The 19,012-nt window shown below is 31.6% G+C and overlaps 1 protein-coding gene across 1 annotated transcript in view; it reads left to right on the plus strand.

The window, feature by feature from the left end:
• LOC117120750 (NACHT domain- and WD repeat-containing protein 1-like) overlaps positions 1-19,012 on the plus strand; it is a 69,787-nt gene that overhangs the window by 42,858 nt on the left and 7,917 nt on the right. The window contains exons 8-15 of the mRNA XM_033265830.1: positions 3,810-3,912; positions 10,688-10,839; positions 12,449-13,727; positions 14,171-14,325; positions 14,967-15,275; positions 16,306-16,539; positions 17,577-18,166; positions 18,783-18,885. Of these exons, the coding sequence (XP_033121721.1) occupies positions 3,810-3,912; positions 10,688-10,839; positions 12,449-13,727; positions 14,171-14,325; positions 14,967-15,275; positions 16,306-16,539; positions 17,577-18,166; positions 18,783-18,885 (2,925 nt within the window). The remainder of the gene's footprint in view (positions 1-3,809; positions 3,913-10,687; positions 10,840-12,448; positions 13,728-14,170; positions 14,326-14,966; positions 15,276-16,305; positions 16,540-17,576; positions 18,167-18,782; positions 18,886-19,012) is intronic.

The following is a 19,012-nucleotide window of genomic DNA, read 5'->3' on the forward strand; positions in this document are numbered from 1 at the left end:
GATGAATAGTATGACTGATTATGCTAGCATACAAGATTGATTTTGGACCACCATTGTGACTCTTTTTGTGTTCAGTTTAATTGATAAGTGTGTCACTTAACAGGTGATTTATAATCTATATACATGGAGCAGGTGTGTGCTATTAGGTACTAACAGAAGCCCGAGTCACACTGTAATCAGTGTATACTTATTTGATTAATGGTCTGTTTTTGCAAAATATTTTCTTAGCTTACGTTCGTGTTATTTTAGTTGGATGTTAATTTCTAATTCAATATTATCAGAATTATTTAGATTTTGAGCATGTAAGTGCAGGATAACTTTATAAAGTAGATGGTAGCAGTTAAAATTAGATTTATAATAATAATGTGGATATCTACTACATGTACTAATTGACATTCAAGTTAAATTGGTTGTGGGTTTTCTCTTCATATTAGTCCTTTGGAACCAGTATAATATAAATAGATTTATTTTACTTATTCTATCTTTATACTTAAATAACAGTTTCAGTGTCAAAACACTGATTTCCAAAATGGTTCAGTCTTAACCAAGAAAAGAAAACAATTGAAGAAACGTAATTAAAACAATTTCTTAGAATATTGATAATACAATAATTTACATTGAAGAATAATATGCATGGCAGAAAAAATAAAATGGTGTAAGTTACCTTAAAAAGGATTTGAAATAGAAGTTTTAAAATTTAGAAGTGTCATTGATTCAAAGTTTATTTTAATATTATCTGGGAGTTTCCATAATTTAGTTGATCTGTAAACAAAAGTATTTTTTTTATCTTATTATCCCATTGATCTACATTGCATATTATTCCATAGATCCAGTTGATCTGTAAACAAAAGTTCTTTTACCTTGCATATTATTCCATGTGTCTACATTGCATATTATTCCATTGATCTCTATATATTTCTCTTCAATCCTGTCTTAATAAATAAAATGCTAGGCAGAATTCACAGAGTGTGGTGACGCATTATTAATTTAGAAAGCATGTTATCTGGATTTTTATCTGCCAATGGTAAACTTTGGTAATGTCCTTTATTGATTGGCTGATTGATTAGTCAATAAAACTATTATTGAATTGATTGATCAATGATCAATTGGTTTTTATAGTGATTCAATTGGTTATTCAAATTGATTGGTCAATTAGTACTGATTGACTGTGTTATTTATCATTTGAATAACTGATGGCTCATTGATTGATGCTTGGTAAATGGTAAGACTATTGATTGGTTGATATATTATTTAATTGGTTGGTTGATTAATTATGTATTGGTTAATTGATTGATTGTTGTATTTACTGATAAAAGTATTTACCAACCTGAACAGTGACAGATCACAGGACAGATAGATGATGTATAAGAAACATTTTAAGATAAGTTTTGAGATCATCATCAATGTTGAATACACAGTACCTATGAATTTAACATGGTGACATTGCCTATAGGTTTAATTTATGTTATAGTGCAATAAATGGGCAGTAGTAGCATTTTTGTTAAGTATTTACCTTTGACATTTTATCCTGAAAATCCTACAATATGTCACACTTTATTTATGATTAGGAATTCAACTTGAAAATTGCAGCTTGATGTAACATAGGGTCATTTACATGGATGTTGCATGATTACCTCTTTAAGATAATGGACAGCTCATTTAACGTCTGTTATCTTAATGTATCCCTATTTTCCATTTAATTTATTTCACCATAATTAATTAAAAAACACACAAAAGAAAAAAGACATTACCCTTGTCAATGGCAGGATAAACATAAAGCAAACTAAATACTGTTAACTATTCCCCCCCCCCTCCAAACAAGGGTATAAAAGGGTATATAGTATTACATCTTCATGTCTTCTGCACAAAGCAGATTGTCCCATGGACATCCAGGTTGTCTTGCTTCTGAATCCTGACACTGCCTTTACAGCCAGTGGCCGATTCAAGAGGGGCTTCAGCTGGCCTGGGCCACCCCTAAATTTTTCAAAATTTAAAACAAATTGAAAAGGAAAAGAAAATTCAACTAAAATTTTGAGTCTGTGATTGCCATTTCCGGCCTCTATAATGTAGGTGCCATAATCATAAATTTTCTTCCTTCAGCCCCAAGCATGGTGAGGCTAAGGTAGTACAGACCCTCCATCTGTGAAAGTCCCTCTCTTAGCCCCCTTCATTTCAAATGCCTTGATCCGCCATTGACAGCATCTTCTTCATTCTTTGATGATGTCCATCTAGTTCATCCTCTATTAAGTTTCTTCAGTTGTCTCTCAAAAATTCTCTTCAGTTTTTCTTTTCCATATTAGTTATCGAAACTACTTTCTTTCGTTTAATCAATCGTATTAAAAACATTCTTGCTTTTAGTATTTCTTTGTTATCCTTCTCCCACCCACCCTCATGATTCAAAAATTCTAAATGTGAGTAAAAAATTCCAATTTATCTTAATTTTTGTGACTTGTTGGCTTTAAATTTCTCAAGACTCCTTTAAATGTAACTGCATTTTAGAAATGAAACCATGATGTGCATTTCTAATGAAAATGAATTCCTGTTTAGATCTCTCCTTCTATCCTGCTAATTAAAATGTCAGTTCTATTATCTTTTGAGTAATGATGATGTGGACGAAAATAGTTAACCATCAAAGGAGAAACAATTCCATAAATAAGAGTCTGAAATGTATGTCATTTCTATAGGCCATTGAGATGCTTATGTTTAAAGACAGGTCTCAGGCCTAAAGTGACCTGAAGGTCAGATTTATGTAAAGTGAAGTGTTGGCTTTGTAGCATAAATTTACACGAATATATTACAAAAATTTGTTGTGTGGTCTCTGGTAAATAATTGTATTATTAACATAATAATTTATGTTAATTAAACATATTGATAATACAGGATGTATATGTGATAGGACTTCACAGTAACATCCATTATAAAATATTAATTAATGAAAGCCATTATTATTGTGAGCGTTGCATAGCAACCTAGGGAATCTTTGAAGCTTGATTGTGTGTTGTTGCAAATTATTAATTTATATTATCTTTTGAATTTAGCAATAAATAATATTCTTTTAGTAATATTGTTAATTTATGTATGATTTTTTGAAATAAAATTAGGAAAAATACTACTGATATCAGTAAATATATGTTGTTCAGTTAAATTAGTATCAATGTATGAGCCTTAATTTAATTCAATTTAATTTAGTAACTATTTTTATAGTACTCATCGTATCTCATTTATTTCAATTACTGTTTATTCACTAACGTTAAATTAGCATATGGGGATATGTGCAGTATCTGTATGCAATCATTTTTATTATTGCTATTTTTCAAAATTTATTATTTTATTTTTGTCTGCGATATTTTATGGTGTTTTGTATGCTTTTACTCTACCATTGTTTACCCTTAATCATTATATAATTTTACTGTTACTAGCTTTCTATTATGAAACTGGATGATTGAGAAAATACAGTAGTGAAAATGTTGAAAAAAGAATACATACCGTAAATATATCCGACTTCAGAAGTTGTGACAGATAACACAAACTTTAATATCAGCTATATTGATTCATAACATTAAATTGCAAACAGAAAATTTACTATGCTATAAATTTTCTCTGGACTGGCATAAGATATATACAAAATATAAATAGGAAATATATGGTTCCTTATTGCAATAAGAAATATAATTCTGATTTCAATTTAATAACTTATATAATAATCTTTTAAATGAGTAGGGTAATTAAATCTTTTGATTTCTCCTACACCACCACTACAGACAGTGCATTTTGGATATTTTATTATCATATTGTCATTTTCATTTCAGATGTGAATCTTCTTGATGAATGGTACCTTCCCCGGGGTGAGGGGAGTAATTGTGTCTATGTGTTGCAACCTATGACGTCAAACATCAGATATCTATATGATCAGTAAGATTGTTTTCCAATTTTGTAAATTAAATTTGGCGTTTACAGTGAATTGAATCGATGACTATCAAAGCCTTATTTACATTTAACTTCTATTAGAAGAATCATTCTATGTCTAAAATCTTACCACTGTTTACACTTGTATTGTATAACATATTACAGTTTACCAAGGCCATGTTTAATATATACAGAGGATAGAAAGAAAAATATTTACCATTTCTTGCGATATTGCATCAGTCTATGCTTAGATTAATCTTTATGGTTTAAATTTTGTACAATACCAAATACTTATATTTATTTATTCAACTTTCAGCCAAATGTAAAGAATAATATAGAAAAGTAAATCCAAAACAGGCTAGAAATTATCAAACAGGTGCAAAACACCTATGTAAATTCTGTCTACGGCGCACTAAACAAATAACAAATTTCAATGTACAAGCAAATTACGTTTAGAAAAACTAAACATTTACATTACAATAGTGATAACAATAGGGATAATAATAATGAATAAAATTATTAACCTATCAGCAAACAGCAAAAATAAAACATAGTAGATAAATAAATTTAAAAAAATAATAAAATAAAATAAATAGCTATATACTATCATAGAAGCAGCTAGAGAAAATGCAAAACATAAAAATGAATAAAAAAATATGATTTTTATTAAAAGGACAAGCATGTCAGCTCCACTATTATTATAGTATCATAGACCGATTATATAAAATATAAAATGATTACATTAAATTTTTTAACAAATTACAAATTACTGTAGTACAATAAATGAAGCCAAATCAAGACAGCTGCATTACAGGAAGATTGTAACAATGTCATGCTGCTTAATGATTTTTCTGCACAGTATCTTTTACCTGTTAAATATTTCTGTCAAAATTTAATCTGGTAAACTACGTATAGCCATGTGACTCGGTTAAATTTAATCTTGAAAGAAGATTCTGCAGCTATAAAAGTTTAGTTAAACCAGTGGTGGATCCAGGAATTCCATATGGAAGGGGGCTTACGGTGAAGTTTTATAGATGGAGGGTTCAAAAATCCTCAACCCCAAATGTAGTTGGTGCTGAGGTACAAAATGTTATGGTTTAATTAATAAAACACTTCTAGATAGACAGAAATAGAAATTTCAGATTTAAATTTCAATTTAATACTCTCTTTTTTCCATAGTATATTTGTCTGGCTCAGGTCCCTTGAATTTCCCTTTAAACTCATTAGCATTCTGGTAAAAATAACACAGAGCTTAGTATTTGTTGTGTATTGTAGAATGAATGCTTTTATCCATATTTATCCATAAAGCTATTAGTAATATATTTTCATTGCTTATGTTTGCAATGACCTTTACTTGCGAGAAGGCATCTAAGTGGATTTTTTAATGTATTTTGGAAATATTCTTTGAATCCATTGTTTTTGCACCATGTTGTAAAAATGTTTATAGAATCTAAATATATACAGCTATTGTCATTTTTTGTTAATATAAACCTGAACATGATAATACTTCTGGTGATATTACGTTCAGATATTCTTGGAGGTTAAAGGAAAGGTCATAAAGCATCTCATTTGGAATTATGTTCTTTTCAACCAAAATGGAATATTTTTACATCCTCATATCACAATTTCAGGAATATAATGTTTTGCTATATTGTTATTTTTTCTCCATTAAGATATTTAAAAAAAAAATGTTTGTAGTATAATTATTGATTAATCAGTTGTACCAACTGTTTAAAAAATTTCACACTATTAAAAAAAAGAAATTAGACAGTGTTATTAATATCGCTTACTATTAATAACTATTATTGTTATTATCGTAATTTGTAGTGTGAAAGTCCAGACTAGTACAGATTTTATAGATGAATAAAAATGCATTTTATATGACTGGCATAAAATTCTACAATAACTTCTCTGCTTTACTGAAATAATTTTAATTTTATGCAGGTCTGTCTCTTATTAAAGACACTTTTCTTTAAATTTCTTTTATCTAATTAGAGATCAAAGCTGCTAAAGACCATGGAACCCATGGTCCTCAAAGAGACGTGTATAATGTTTAACATTTACACATATTAACATATCGTACATAGTAACCAAGTATTTGTGCATAATTATATCTAAATTATCTGGTTGATTGATAACTTGATGTAAGTAGACAAATTCTTGGAAAAAGGAGAAAAAAGACTATAAATTCATTTCTTTAATAAATTTGAATTCTTAAATAACATAGTATTAGATATATTTATGTCATGTTTAAAATGTAGTATACATAAAATATTTATATTTGATGCTCAATAAGCAAAGATATTAAAATATAAATAGTTTCTACATAAAATTTATTCATACATACTTACATGTAGAGAACTACTGCACATAACATAAATTACAAGGACAGCTTAAGCACATGTTTTACAATAACTATGCGAGGGGTCAACTGTCCCATTAATCAATTGTTTAATACATTATAATTTATGTACAGTATACCATCTTAGAATATCTAACTGATACTACACTTCTAAATTGTACATTTGATATAGAAACTACAGAATTAGTGATAATAGAATACTAGGCTAAATTTTAAAAATAAGGTATCTTCATGAGATCTTCATGAATTTTAAAAAAAGAATATTGAAGTCACTTTTTTCCTTATTTTTTTAAAACAAAGTTGGTCACTTTTGAGGAAAAACTGTTCAAAAGTATGGTAGTCCATTAATGACTCCTGGTTGCTGCTAGATAATCTGGCCATAGAAAATGTTTTTAACCTTCAAATCTGTTTTAGAACATATTATGAAGGGAAAATTGTTTTAGTTTTCCTGTTCAATTTTTTTTATGCAATTTTAAAAATTTATATTTCATAATAAATATGTAAATAATTTATAGTTTAATATTTAACCATATCAATGACAATATCAAGACAATTTTGGGTGTGATGAAATTATAATTAACGTTAACCTACATTTAGGAAGGGCCCAGGATTGCGCTAGAGTGTTGTGGGGGGGGGGGGTGGATGGTGAACCTTTAGATTCTGCATTCTGTTGTGCCAGACTGATGTGACTTCCCAACATTTTTAAATATTTTTCTGTGAAGCACATTGAAGCTTTTTGCATTATGCACTATATAATTAGAACTTATTATTATTAATTCAAACATTTGTCCCCAGGGTTTGGTCCTAGGTACCATAATGAGACTTGTGTATACAATATGATCAGCTTTCCTGTCCCTAGCCTATATGAGTATATACAAATGATCAAGGTGTATGGCAGAATCATACTACCAGCATATGTTATGCTATGTAAATTTCACATGGCATTTTGGTTAAGTCGGCTATACTAATTAATTATAATAATTTGTGCTTACATTGCAAACAAACAACAAACTGAATATTTTGCTTGTGTTTTTGTAGTAACTATTCTTCCTAGGAATATAAGTGGCTACCTGGTAGGATTTTGTGTCATTGAATGTTTTCAATTCATAACTTTAATTTATTTGATGAAAATTATTGTTGTAAAACATCTCAATATTGTTAATATTGGCAGTATCATACTGTATATCCTAGATTTGTTATTTTTATTAGTAATAATTTTTTTCTCAATTAAATTTATTAGCATTCTATTATTATCGTTGCTATTGTTGTTACAGCCCAATGTGATGTGTAAAAATAGCACTTAAAAAACTGGACTTAAATCAGTATGAAAGGAGTGTAGAAAAGTTTTTTTTGCAAGCACTAAAATGTCAAATTTTCACCATAGGTTTGTTTTTTGCGGCACTCATCATTAACTCAGAAATTCGGTTTGGCTCTCACCCTATTTTCATGCTAATTCATGGATAAATACACCACTTTATTGCTGAGAATTTAACATGTGTTACAATCAGACCCAAAAACAAGAGGTCTTAAAGACATTTTTCCAGTTTGTAATACCAATTAGATACCTTTCCCTTACCATATACTGGACTATTGAATACATATATCTATATCCGTATGTAATTGTGGTAGATTTGTAATGTAATCGAGTTTGTATGTGTTGCTATGACGGTGGTTGGAAGGTTGCCATAGCAATTTTGAAATTTATTGTGAAAAGTTAATTGGTGGAGAGGATGACAGGTCGCCATGGTTTTAGAAGTGATGATGATTGGACCAATTTGTGGGCTATGGCAGTGCTCATTAGTTTGTTTGTGGTTTGAAGGTGAGGGGTTCGTCCTTTGTGACCAGCGTAATTAAAACAAGCAACTTATCACTCGTCTTGCGTGATAGATTTTAGGACATATTGTCAATGTCTAGATGGAGCTTAGTCTATCATTATTGCTGATTATGTCATAATTTTAATTGAATATTTATTAATGTTTGTTTTGCTCTAGTTATATTTTGTAAGTTATAAATTTTTAACATTTGTCTTCAATATAATAAAACCAAATATTCTCAGCAAGTTGCAACTTCCAAAACAATTATCATTTATTGTTTTCGAACTCCCTATTTCCAATTATATAAACTGAATGTAGATTTCTTCAAATTTTACCAATATGTGTAACACAAACCTGAGTAATGATAATGATGATGGTCATTGCATTGGTGCAATGGCGATTATGATGATCATGGTGCTGGTGGTGGTGGTAGTGGTAGACGATGAAGCTGATAATAATAATTGGTGATGGTATTGATAATAATGGTTATGAGGATGATAATCATAATGTTGGTGATTGACAAAGAGGTTGTGATGATGTCGGTAGTGACAATGAATGCTAATTATGATGATGATAATGTTAATAATAAAATTGATGATGATGATAATATTGATCATAATTGATGATGTTAAATAATGATTATTGGTAATGATGAAGATTGGTGATTATGATGATGATGGTAATATTGATGGTGATAATGATGATAAAAATGATGATGATACCAGTGATGAGGATGATGATGATGATAATGTTAATGATAATGTTGATTATAGTTGAAACTGTTGATAATGATGATAATGGTGTTGTTGATAATGATGATGATTGGTGGTGATGATGGTGATGATGATAGGTGATGCTATTGATAATGATGATGATTGGTGAGGATGATGATGATGATAATAATGTTGATAATTGATGATGATAATAATGACATTTTAGTATTGGTAATAGTGATGACATAGTAATAACTAATTATTTAAAGAATAATAGTCAAAATAATAGTTTCCTTTATTACCATGAAGATTTGATTTATTAATCATTATAATTCTCAATTTAAGGTAACTTTATTTATGTTACATATGCTTTTGATGTTACAATACAGAAATTCCAGATTGAAAACATTCACATATTTTGATAAAAAATATTATCTTAACATAAATGGTATAATCATTGGAGATACATGGCTTGAAATGGTGTGGTTTGCTTAATAATATTGTGGTACTGAAAACTACTTTTATAAGCTTCCTCTAGGCTAGCCCAGGTATTGTGTTGGATTGTTACCAAAATAACCATCTAGAGAATTCATGTACAAAATTAATGCAACATAAGAAGATATGTTTCAAGTAGATATTAAAATTATGTATGAATAAAATTTACAAAAAAATCAATAAAAGCTTTGATGGGTGAAAGCTGCCCGATTATAATTGGCTAACGTTCTCAACGAAGACAGGTTGAAGCAAGCGCATCCCCTAAATCATAGTTTAATTTTGAGATTGTATGGTATGCCTGGAATACACTCCCTATTCTGCTAAATTGCCTTAAAATTATTAGAGTTCTTTTGTTTCAGTGAATTTTATATCAAATCAAAAATTGATTTCTGTAGAGCTTCACTTATCAAGAAATGGATAGTTGTACAATCGCTTAAGATACACAAAATTGTCAAAAGGGTTTTAAATATCATTGTCAAATTGAAAACAAAAACCACCTGTTAGCTCAATAAGATGCATCCTTTTAGAGTTTCAGTATGCATATTCCATACTAGTTTTGTATTAAAGAGTGAGTATCTTGCATAAATTAGCATAAAATTATAAAAAGCAATAATGTCATTAAAATGATAATTGTACATACATTACATTATTTATATAGTGCTATTGCATGAAAATCAGAGTGTTTTTTTGCTTTTGTTTAATGGTGCTGTATAATAAATATGTACATTTTAGATGTACACTTAATCGGTAAGGAAAAACAAATATATTTAAGAAAATAATAAAATAACAATAATTGAAAGAAACACATAATTATAATAGCTTTTAAAAAGTTATATTAATACTGACAAGAACAATAACAATAAAAAATGTAATAGCATTTAAAAAATTGTCAGCTAAGCCTATATGTCAGATAAGTAGACTAAGGTCAGCTTCACACAAGAGCCCATCTGGATCAAGAGCACTGTTAGCACCTGTGAGAATGCCTGATCAGTTTGCGCTTACCAGGATCCGGATACGTTAACGGTTAGCGAGCGCTATCGGTTAGCAAGTTGAGTGCGTTTCATTAACCAATCACACATACGCATTTCCAATTTTCAGTTTCCTATTGGCCAGTCATCTGATCATCATCTTTTGGTATCTGGATGGGGGATTTTCTTGTATGAACGGACGGGTGAGCGCGTATGTTTGTAATCCGGATCCTGCTAACCATTAGCTGCCATGTGTGAACATAGCCAGTTTTAGCAGTCATACTATAATACTACTACCACCATCCGACTAAATTAAATTTATTTATTATTATTATTATTGAAAATAATATGGACATGTTACGTGCAGCTGTACATCATCTTGATCACAGTGACTTTGAAGATAAACATTATCATCTCTTTCAATTTTAGGACAGACGAGAACAAGGAACAACACGAGAAAGATGTTGCACGATGGCGCAAGACGTATGAGAGCTTATTAGATATATTGCAGCAGAGTTCCGAGTATATTCATGACGAAGGTTTGGTAAAGGAAAAAGAACTGCAAAAGTACCATATGTCAGGTATAGTATTTCACTTTGAATAATGTTATATTCCTTAGCTACACACAAACACTATAGCTTTAATAACCATTGTTATAGAAGTACTGTACATAAAATGTGGGTGGTTTGTTGATGGCTCCCTGATATGACAACAAGACATCTTACTAATGAGGAATAAATTAGAATAGATGAAACCATTTGCTGATTATTACAGTGAAGTTGCTCATTCTCCTATAACTTGTTAAATATGTTTCCTATCTTATATAATAACAACAACAATAAGTATAATAATAATAATAATAATTACAACAATAATGATAATAGTAATGATAAATAATAACAGTAGAGAGCATATCTCTGCCCACCGCCAATATCTTTCCATAAAGTAAATCTCACATTCCTACTTTCCAACCCCCAACCACTATCTATTTAAAAAAGTACACTTTCAGTTTCATTCAGATCAGTTGATTAGTTTTTCAGATATCTGATCTGGGAGGTTTTGCTTTGAATGGTCCATATATCCAAACCATAATTTAATCACTTCATTTCTCGAACGCCTTTGGTATCAGTTGTACGCCTGTCAATTCCTTACATTTTCTGCCTCAACACACTGGCACGTTTTACTCTTATAGCTGACAAAAAAATACATGCCATGTATAATTGGTGTTGAAATGGAAATATGCAAATAGAAATACAGGGATTTGGTGTTCAGCGTCACATGTTTAAATATAAAGATCCATTACAAATATTCACAATTATTTCCGAAAAAAAGTGATTTAAAATCTAAATCAAATGTTTCATTTACCTTGCATATATATAAAGTTTATTGTTTAATTTTTCTTATTTGTTAATACTGTACCACTTCAAAAATCAATGATTTAGCACTGAAAGTTTATCATCTAGCATGCTATTTCGAGGTGCAGTGAATCTTGACGAAAATAAAATATATTTAATTTTTTTTTAATTTTCATTTTTTTTAAAGTAATGTTTAATTTTACAAATTACCCAGTCAATATGTATTATATAATTAAAATGGTTAATTGCAAATTATAAATTAATTACAAAAACAGTAATTTTTTTTCCTTACCTTTTTTTTATCAATTTTAATTTCCCTTTCCCTCTTTTTCTTTTCTTATATTATTTTCTTTTCTGCACCACCCACAAATGATTATATGATGTATCAATTTCTCCCCCCCCCCATAAAAATATGTGTAAATGTATATTAAACTGAACAATGTACTTTTCAGATGGCATATGTGGTAATATAAAATTATCATATTTTGCGAACAGTACAATGTCCTCTTTTAATACCTTATGCATTTTTAGCTTAAAATTAAATATTTTTATTTAAGCTGCATATCCATCTTTTTTAGATGTTAAATAAAATTTAAATAAATAATTACAAAAATTATAATCTAATAAATTGAATTTTGGGAAAAAATATTGCAAAATACCTGGCAGTTATTTATTGGCAAAAAAATATTTCCTGAAAACAGACTTTTCAGGAAATTAGAATTTAGTGGGCTAATGTGTCAGTCATTTATTTAAAATTTTAAAAAAATGTTATATCCGAAATGTATTAAAAATTTACAAAGTTATAGAATTAATTAATAAAATTGTTTATTTTCAGCTTTGGAATGCGAGTTGACCCAGTCTTTGGCCCTGACCTCTGAACCTGGTAATAAATGCATTTGCATATTTCGAAATTTAGAGGGAATGCCTCAGTCGGTGGACAGTCAAGAAATGCATAGTTACATAGATCTCCGTAAAGCCACAAAACCGAAGATCTTGAAAAAGGCACAGGAACAGATCAAAGTGTTGAAGGAGGTGCGTATACCTGCTAAAGTTCCGTCAGATAATATTCTGAAATTCTCTGTGAAATGGACACCGAATGGCATTTCACCGAATAATGAGGAACATAATACCTACCTCAAGCAACTATGCAATAAATTTGTAACAACGGTTAAAAGTTTGATTGACAAGCAGGCCTTGAAGGACCAAGATGCCGCATATCAGCGGAGGCCGGACGAGATGCGTAAATTACAGAATGAAGTGATGAAGCATTTGGAGGTAGCAAACAGACATTGTGAGATATTTGTAAATAGGGACAGTATCATGGGCCAAGTCAAAAGTCTTGTGCAGGAATGTTCTGCTGATAAGAGTACAAGTAGTTCGCCGATAGTTTTGTATGGTGACCCGGGATCAGGTAAAAGTGCGGTTCTTTCTCAAATTATCAAATTGTCGCCGGAATGGTTAGGAGATTCGGTGGTGAATGTGATACGCTTTTTTGGTGCTACGACTGATTGTAAGACAGTTCATGGTGTTCTTTATAGTATATGCCAACAGATTATTAAGGTATACAAACCAAAGGGTAAAACCCGAATTCCACAAGATTTATCCGATCTTCTTTCATTCTTCACTGATCTTGTGAAGACCGCACCAAGCACACATAGACCGCTAATGATTGTTTTAGACATTCCATGTGATATCACTTCTAACCTTAGCTCTAAGCATATCAAATGGCTCCCGACGGAATTTCCGTCCGTGGTGTCAGTTGTCTTGTCAATGGATGGTAACACACCAGTTTTGAAGGAATTACGAAATCTTATTCCTGAAAAGAACTTCATTAAAGTCACGTCGATGAATGATCGTGAGTTGTCGGAGATTGTTCGAGGTTTCTTGCATAAGAATGGTCGAGTATTACCGAATGAGCAGTTCAAAATATTGACTCGTGCTTTAGCCCGGAATCCGCTGCCGCTGTACGCTAAGCTTCTGTGCCAAGAGACACAAATTTTGAATTCCTCAGGAAATGGCCGCGACCCCACGTCATCAATCTCAGATGCTATATCAGCGCTTTTTCTAATGCTAGAAGATAAACACGGACAGTTTCTAACATCTACGATTTTACGGTAAGTAAGGAAAATGTGTACTAACGTATCATTCAAATTCAATTGATCTCAAAGGAAATGCACCTTGAAATGCTGTTGCACCCAAGTTATGGGACAATATTTTTTATGTTGCATTGCTTCAACAATAAAAAACAAAAACATCAATTATTCTATTCTCCAAAACTACTTTGATACAATTGTCATAAAAAACTCAAAATTATTTTTATTATAAAACACTAAATTGCATCCATTTGGTTTAACATTTCATATACGAATGATGCTCAATAAAACTTGATTGCTGTTCTACAACTGCTTATTACCTCTATTCATACCATTCGATATTATTGAATGGTAAGTGTTATTCAAATTTATAATGTATGTAAGGGCACTTTCGAAGAGCAATTTTTTGGCACTGTGATGGAAAATTTATGAATACAAATAAAATAAATCTTTTATTTCCACAGATATATCACATGTGCCCATAATGGAGTGACAGAGTTGGAACTCCTTGATTTGTTGTCATGCAACGATAATCTTCTTAACTATATTTATCCCGATACATACCCTATTCCTCTTCGATTCCCATATCAAATTTGGGCTGGATTTAAGAGGGACGTAGGTAAGTAACGTATGGTTCTGTACTATAGATTTCTTCAAAAATAATAGTCAATTTAGATATTACAATTCAGTTTAAAACCAGTCTTTGCAAACAAAATGTTAAAGATATTTAAAGATTCATTGGAAAACAAAGTGCGAGATTAATACAAAACAACAACAACAATATAATTATAATCAAGCCCTAAAACTTACTTGATATTTTGATTAAGAATTCTAATGGATAGTGGTACGAATGAGTTGAGATACCTATTTGTTCTACAGGTTTGTTTTTTTTTTTTAGTTAGAGTAAAAATTCGTTTTTACTATTCAGGTTTTTCCAATTAAAAAAAAGCCTTTTATTTCAATTACCAATAGTAATACAGTATTTTAATTTTTTTATAAGAGGAAAGTCAAATTATTTTACTGCAACTATATCAATATTCAGAGTTAAAAAAAGACAAATTTCTTAAATAGGTAAATGACTTAATGCACATTTTAATGTAGTCTTTTAACGTGTACTTGCCTATTTTTTTGGCATTTGTAAGTAAAGTACTAGATTTATTTCTATATTTATTATCATTTGGTCACGTAAAGCACGTATTGTGTTTTATTATTAAGAAATGTTATTATGTTATTAAAATATACATTTTGTTACTCTTGAAGGGTCCCTATTGGAAGGAAGTCACATGGACAATAAAAGCCTTTTCATTTGGAGTAACACAGTCATTGCATCCATGGCAACACAACGGTACTTTCCTACAAAAGCGCTCAAAGTAGAATGTCATCGGGACTTCGCAAACCTCTTCATGAATGCATGGGTAAACGGGAAGCCATACAAGCCCAGTAGTTTCGGCTCTGACGATGAGGTGTTAACCATTAGCCGTGGAGTGGCTCCGCAACCGCTCATCTATGGACAGACACGGTATAATTTGCGGTGTGTGAGTGAACTTTGGTATCATCTACTTCATGCTGGTAAGTTCGTTTTAAAATTTCTTTTAATTCTAAACATTTATTTTCTTTAACTCATTTTTATGAAATAGGCAATCACAAAGGAATTTCCTTTCAATTTGCCCAAAACAATGATTAAAGCCACTGATCAAGATAATGGGTTACATAAAGAGAAGATATGTTTATGTTCATCTCAATAAATATAATAGTACAAATAAACAGTAAACAGTAAAGGTAAAAAGTTAACCTGCGATAGTGAAAATTCTAACTAGAATAAAAATGTGTGCCCCCTGATTTAGGCCTACGCAGTGTGGTAATCCGCCCCAGATATTAAAAATTAATGCTGTGGCCAGGACCATGGGCCTATATCACCTGAGTGTGACCCATATATGTTAAAAAAGTATGGGAGCAAAATATGTTAAAATGTTGACCCCTGAGTTAATGTAGGGCCCAACTAAAGCCCCTATCGCACTGGACTTAATTTGGTCAAATTAACCGAGTCACTGGCTAAATTGACCAAAAAAAAGTCGGTTACAATTCCCTCAGGGTTAAATTAACCAAGCCGAATGGTTAATTTTACCGACCTCAGCCTGCCCAGTACAACTTACCACGGTCTCGGTTAAACTAACCACGCTGGTCAAGAAGTCCAATCCGAACGTGTAACACGTTTAAAATTCTTCCATGTTGACACCGCTGGAACAAAACCGGAAGTTGAAGTCACAAACTAGCGCCCTCAATAATATTTTTTATACACAAGGTTAAATCTTGGTAAAACTATGGTAAAACTAATCGCGTGAATAATCCAAGTGCGAACAATGGTGAAATGTACCCATGACTTTGGTTAAAGTTACCCTGGTTAAATTTACCAGTGCGAACAAGGCTTAAGTCTTAGACTTGTTCCTTGAGCCTCTTTATTATGCCACTGGCACTTGGGCCAGTGGGGCTTGTGATCCTTGCTCTGTACAGCTTGTCTCCCTAAACCCACAGCTTCATGGACAAGGTTCATTCACAAATGAAATATCTTTGCATTGATGAAATATTTGGACATTTACAGGTGATATCAAACAGCTGAAATCAGAAACAGTTTGTAACTTTGAATATCTTCTGGCCAAGATCCATGCAACATCGGTTTATTCTCTGATACAAGATGTTGACACCATACTGAAGTGGATGATAGATTCAGAGCTCGATCTCATCCGGAGTGCCATCACTTCCTCCGTTAGTACACTGGCTGAGGATCCTTTACAACTTGCCGCAGAGCTTATTGGACGTCTTCTTCCAATGAATCGTTAGTAAAAAATTGTATAATTATTTGCTGTATATTATGTACTGTATCCCTGGCTTAAATTTAGCCACTGCTCTTATTAATATTATTATTATTATTATTATTAGTTTTTATTATTTTAACTTTAATTTACTGAATGAATATATATTATTCACTATATAACTGTAAAAGGCTTTTCAAATTGGATATTTTTTTTATTCAAAGTAACGATGTACCTGGGAATTTTAATGTGAACTGCATGAATATAATTTTCCTCTGGAAGCTTACCCAACCCTTACGGTTAGGTTATCCCAGTGTATCTGACCCAGAAATATTAACTAGACTGTGTTCCCCAAACAGACGAACGGAGCAACAGTATAATGTTCATATTAAACAAATTAAAATATCATCACATATTTATAACGACAAAAAGTTCAAATCTGGACTCGACTGCATTTTATTGCATACTGTGATGCTGCTTTCATACTGTCATTATATTTAAAACCTACTGTGTATTTTAATCCAACTACAATGAGTGGTGTGATTTAGCCAAGCTAATGTCAACCTATGCGTTGGTCAAAAGTAATCCAATACAAACACAAACTTAGTGTCATTGATTCCAGAAGAGAAGTTTGTTGTGATGGGTTTGGATTTAGTCATAAGTATGACAGGTACAGCTAAGTATAGTTAATACACATAATTGATTAGAGCAGAGGGGCTGAAATACTTTGTATAATTTCCATATTTTCAATGACTAGATGGGATCTGATATAATAGATCAAGTTTATGTTAATATATACAAAAAAAAACATTAATTTTTTTGGCAATACACTGCAACAAATACAAAAATAAACATGAGTAATATAACTTACTTACTTAGGCAGGTGGCTTTTCTCAAACCACAATGACTTTCCATAGGTGTCATTCATTAGCAGTCTTGAGGTCCTCTGCTTCCATTTAAGTGTCTACTTTATGTAGTTAACCTCCCCCCCCCCATATAAAACCATAAAATTTAAATAAATAAATAGTAAGTGTTAATTGTTAATATTTGTTTATTTCAGGAGATTACCCAAATGCTTTGCAAGATCTGGTAAAACAAGCAATGGCTTGGTGTGATGTGTTCACAAGACCTTTGTTGAAACCAATCGCTTTATGGCTTCCAACTCCACGACAACAACATATCACAACGCTCAACTGCAATGAGAATATTGCCAGAGTCCACATTTCTAACGACACACAGTTGGCATACTGTCTGACCATGGATAACAAGATGGTCGTCTACCACATCGCATCACAGGAGAGAATCGGGGAATTTCCACCTCTAGAGGGCAATGTGACTGCGTTTGTTTTGTCGAAAGATGACAGGTATTTGCTGATGGGCTGTGACAAGGTTGCAATATTATGGGATGCAGAAAGCATGAAACCGTTGCATATATTCCGAGATCACAAGGACATAGTTATGTGCGTGCTGATTTCACATAACATGAAATGGCTGTTTACTGGCTCGGCAGATGCTACTGTGCGTGTGTACAACCTGACAACCGGGAAGTTCCAGGTGAAGTTGGAAGGTCATGAGAAGGCGATTGTTGGGATGGGCATCAATACGCATGATGATGTACTAGTCTCGTGTTCACTGGATTTCTCATTCAGGGTATGTGAACATTTTTGGATTGGGTGTGATGCAATGAAATGAAGATGAGACAATAAAAATCAAAGGGGGTGTGGTAGCAGAACAGAAGTAGATTCCCTGCTTAGATAATCATATTTGGCATTTTTCCACAACTGCAAACTCACTTTTTTTACTTCCTTTTTTGGGTGGTTTTGGGGTTTCTTTTTAATGTCTCTCCAAGACAGAGTTATAAAGTATGTTTCTTTATGAGATTTAAAAAGTGGAGTTTGTTTTTATTTGTGAGAAAAATCCTGATGTAACAGGATATTAGCCCAGCACCTGGAATGGTAAGGCAAACTTAAACCAAGCTACTGCTCAAATCAAAATGCTTGGCCACCCTCTTCTAAGTCTGTATCTAGGAGAATTAAGAAAACAAGAATTGTGTTAAAAGTGGTATGAACAATATCAAGGAAATAAATGATATGAATAGATAGTTTAACACAAACCAAACAAATTGTACATTAATATTGAAATGACCACTGAATCCAATAGGCCTACTGTATAGAGTACATACTGTACTCTTGGAGGTGCTCTTCAAAATGTAAGATGACGACTTAACTTTTGAATTTGTTCCCTTTTTGATCTCTTCTCTTTGTAGACATGGAATCTGGATGATAATTCTCTTTTGGATGCTATTGAGATGCACAACAAACCAATCACAAGCATGACATTATCAAAGGATAGCACTTTCTTATTATCAGGTATGTCTGCACTCGTTTAACCATTCATCCTCTTAATATACCGTCAACACGCTTATCTCATCTTTGTTACAGTTATTATGTGTATCAAAAGCTCCGAATTGTTTTCTATTACTGGTTGTCTTTGCTT

The sequence above is a fragment of the Anneissia japonica genome, unplaced genomic scaffold, assembly GCF_011630105.1.
Source record: "Anneissia japonica isolate Jap-2015-1 unplaced genomic scaffold, ASM1163010v1 scaffold69_len1423075_cov170, whole genome shotgun sequence".
Classification (NCBI taxonomy): Eukaryota; Metazoa; Echinodermata; class Crinoidea; order Comatulida; family Comatulidae; genus Anneissia; species Anneissia japonica.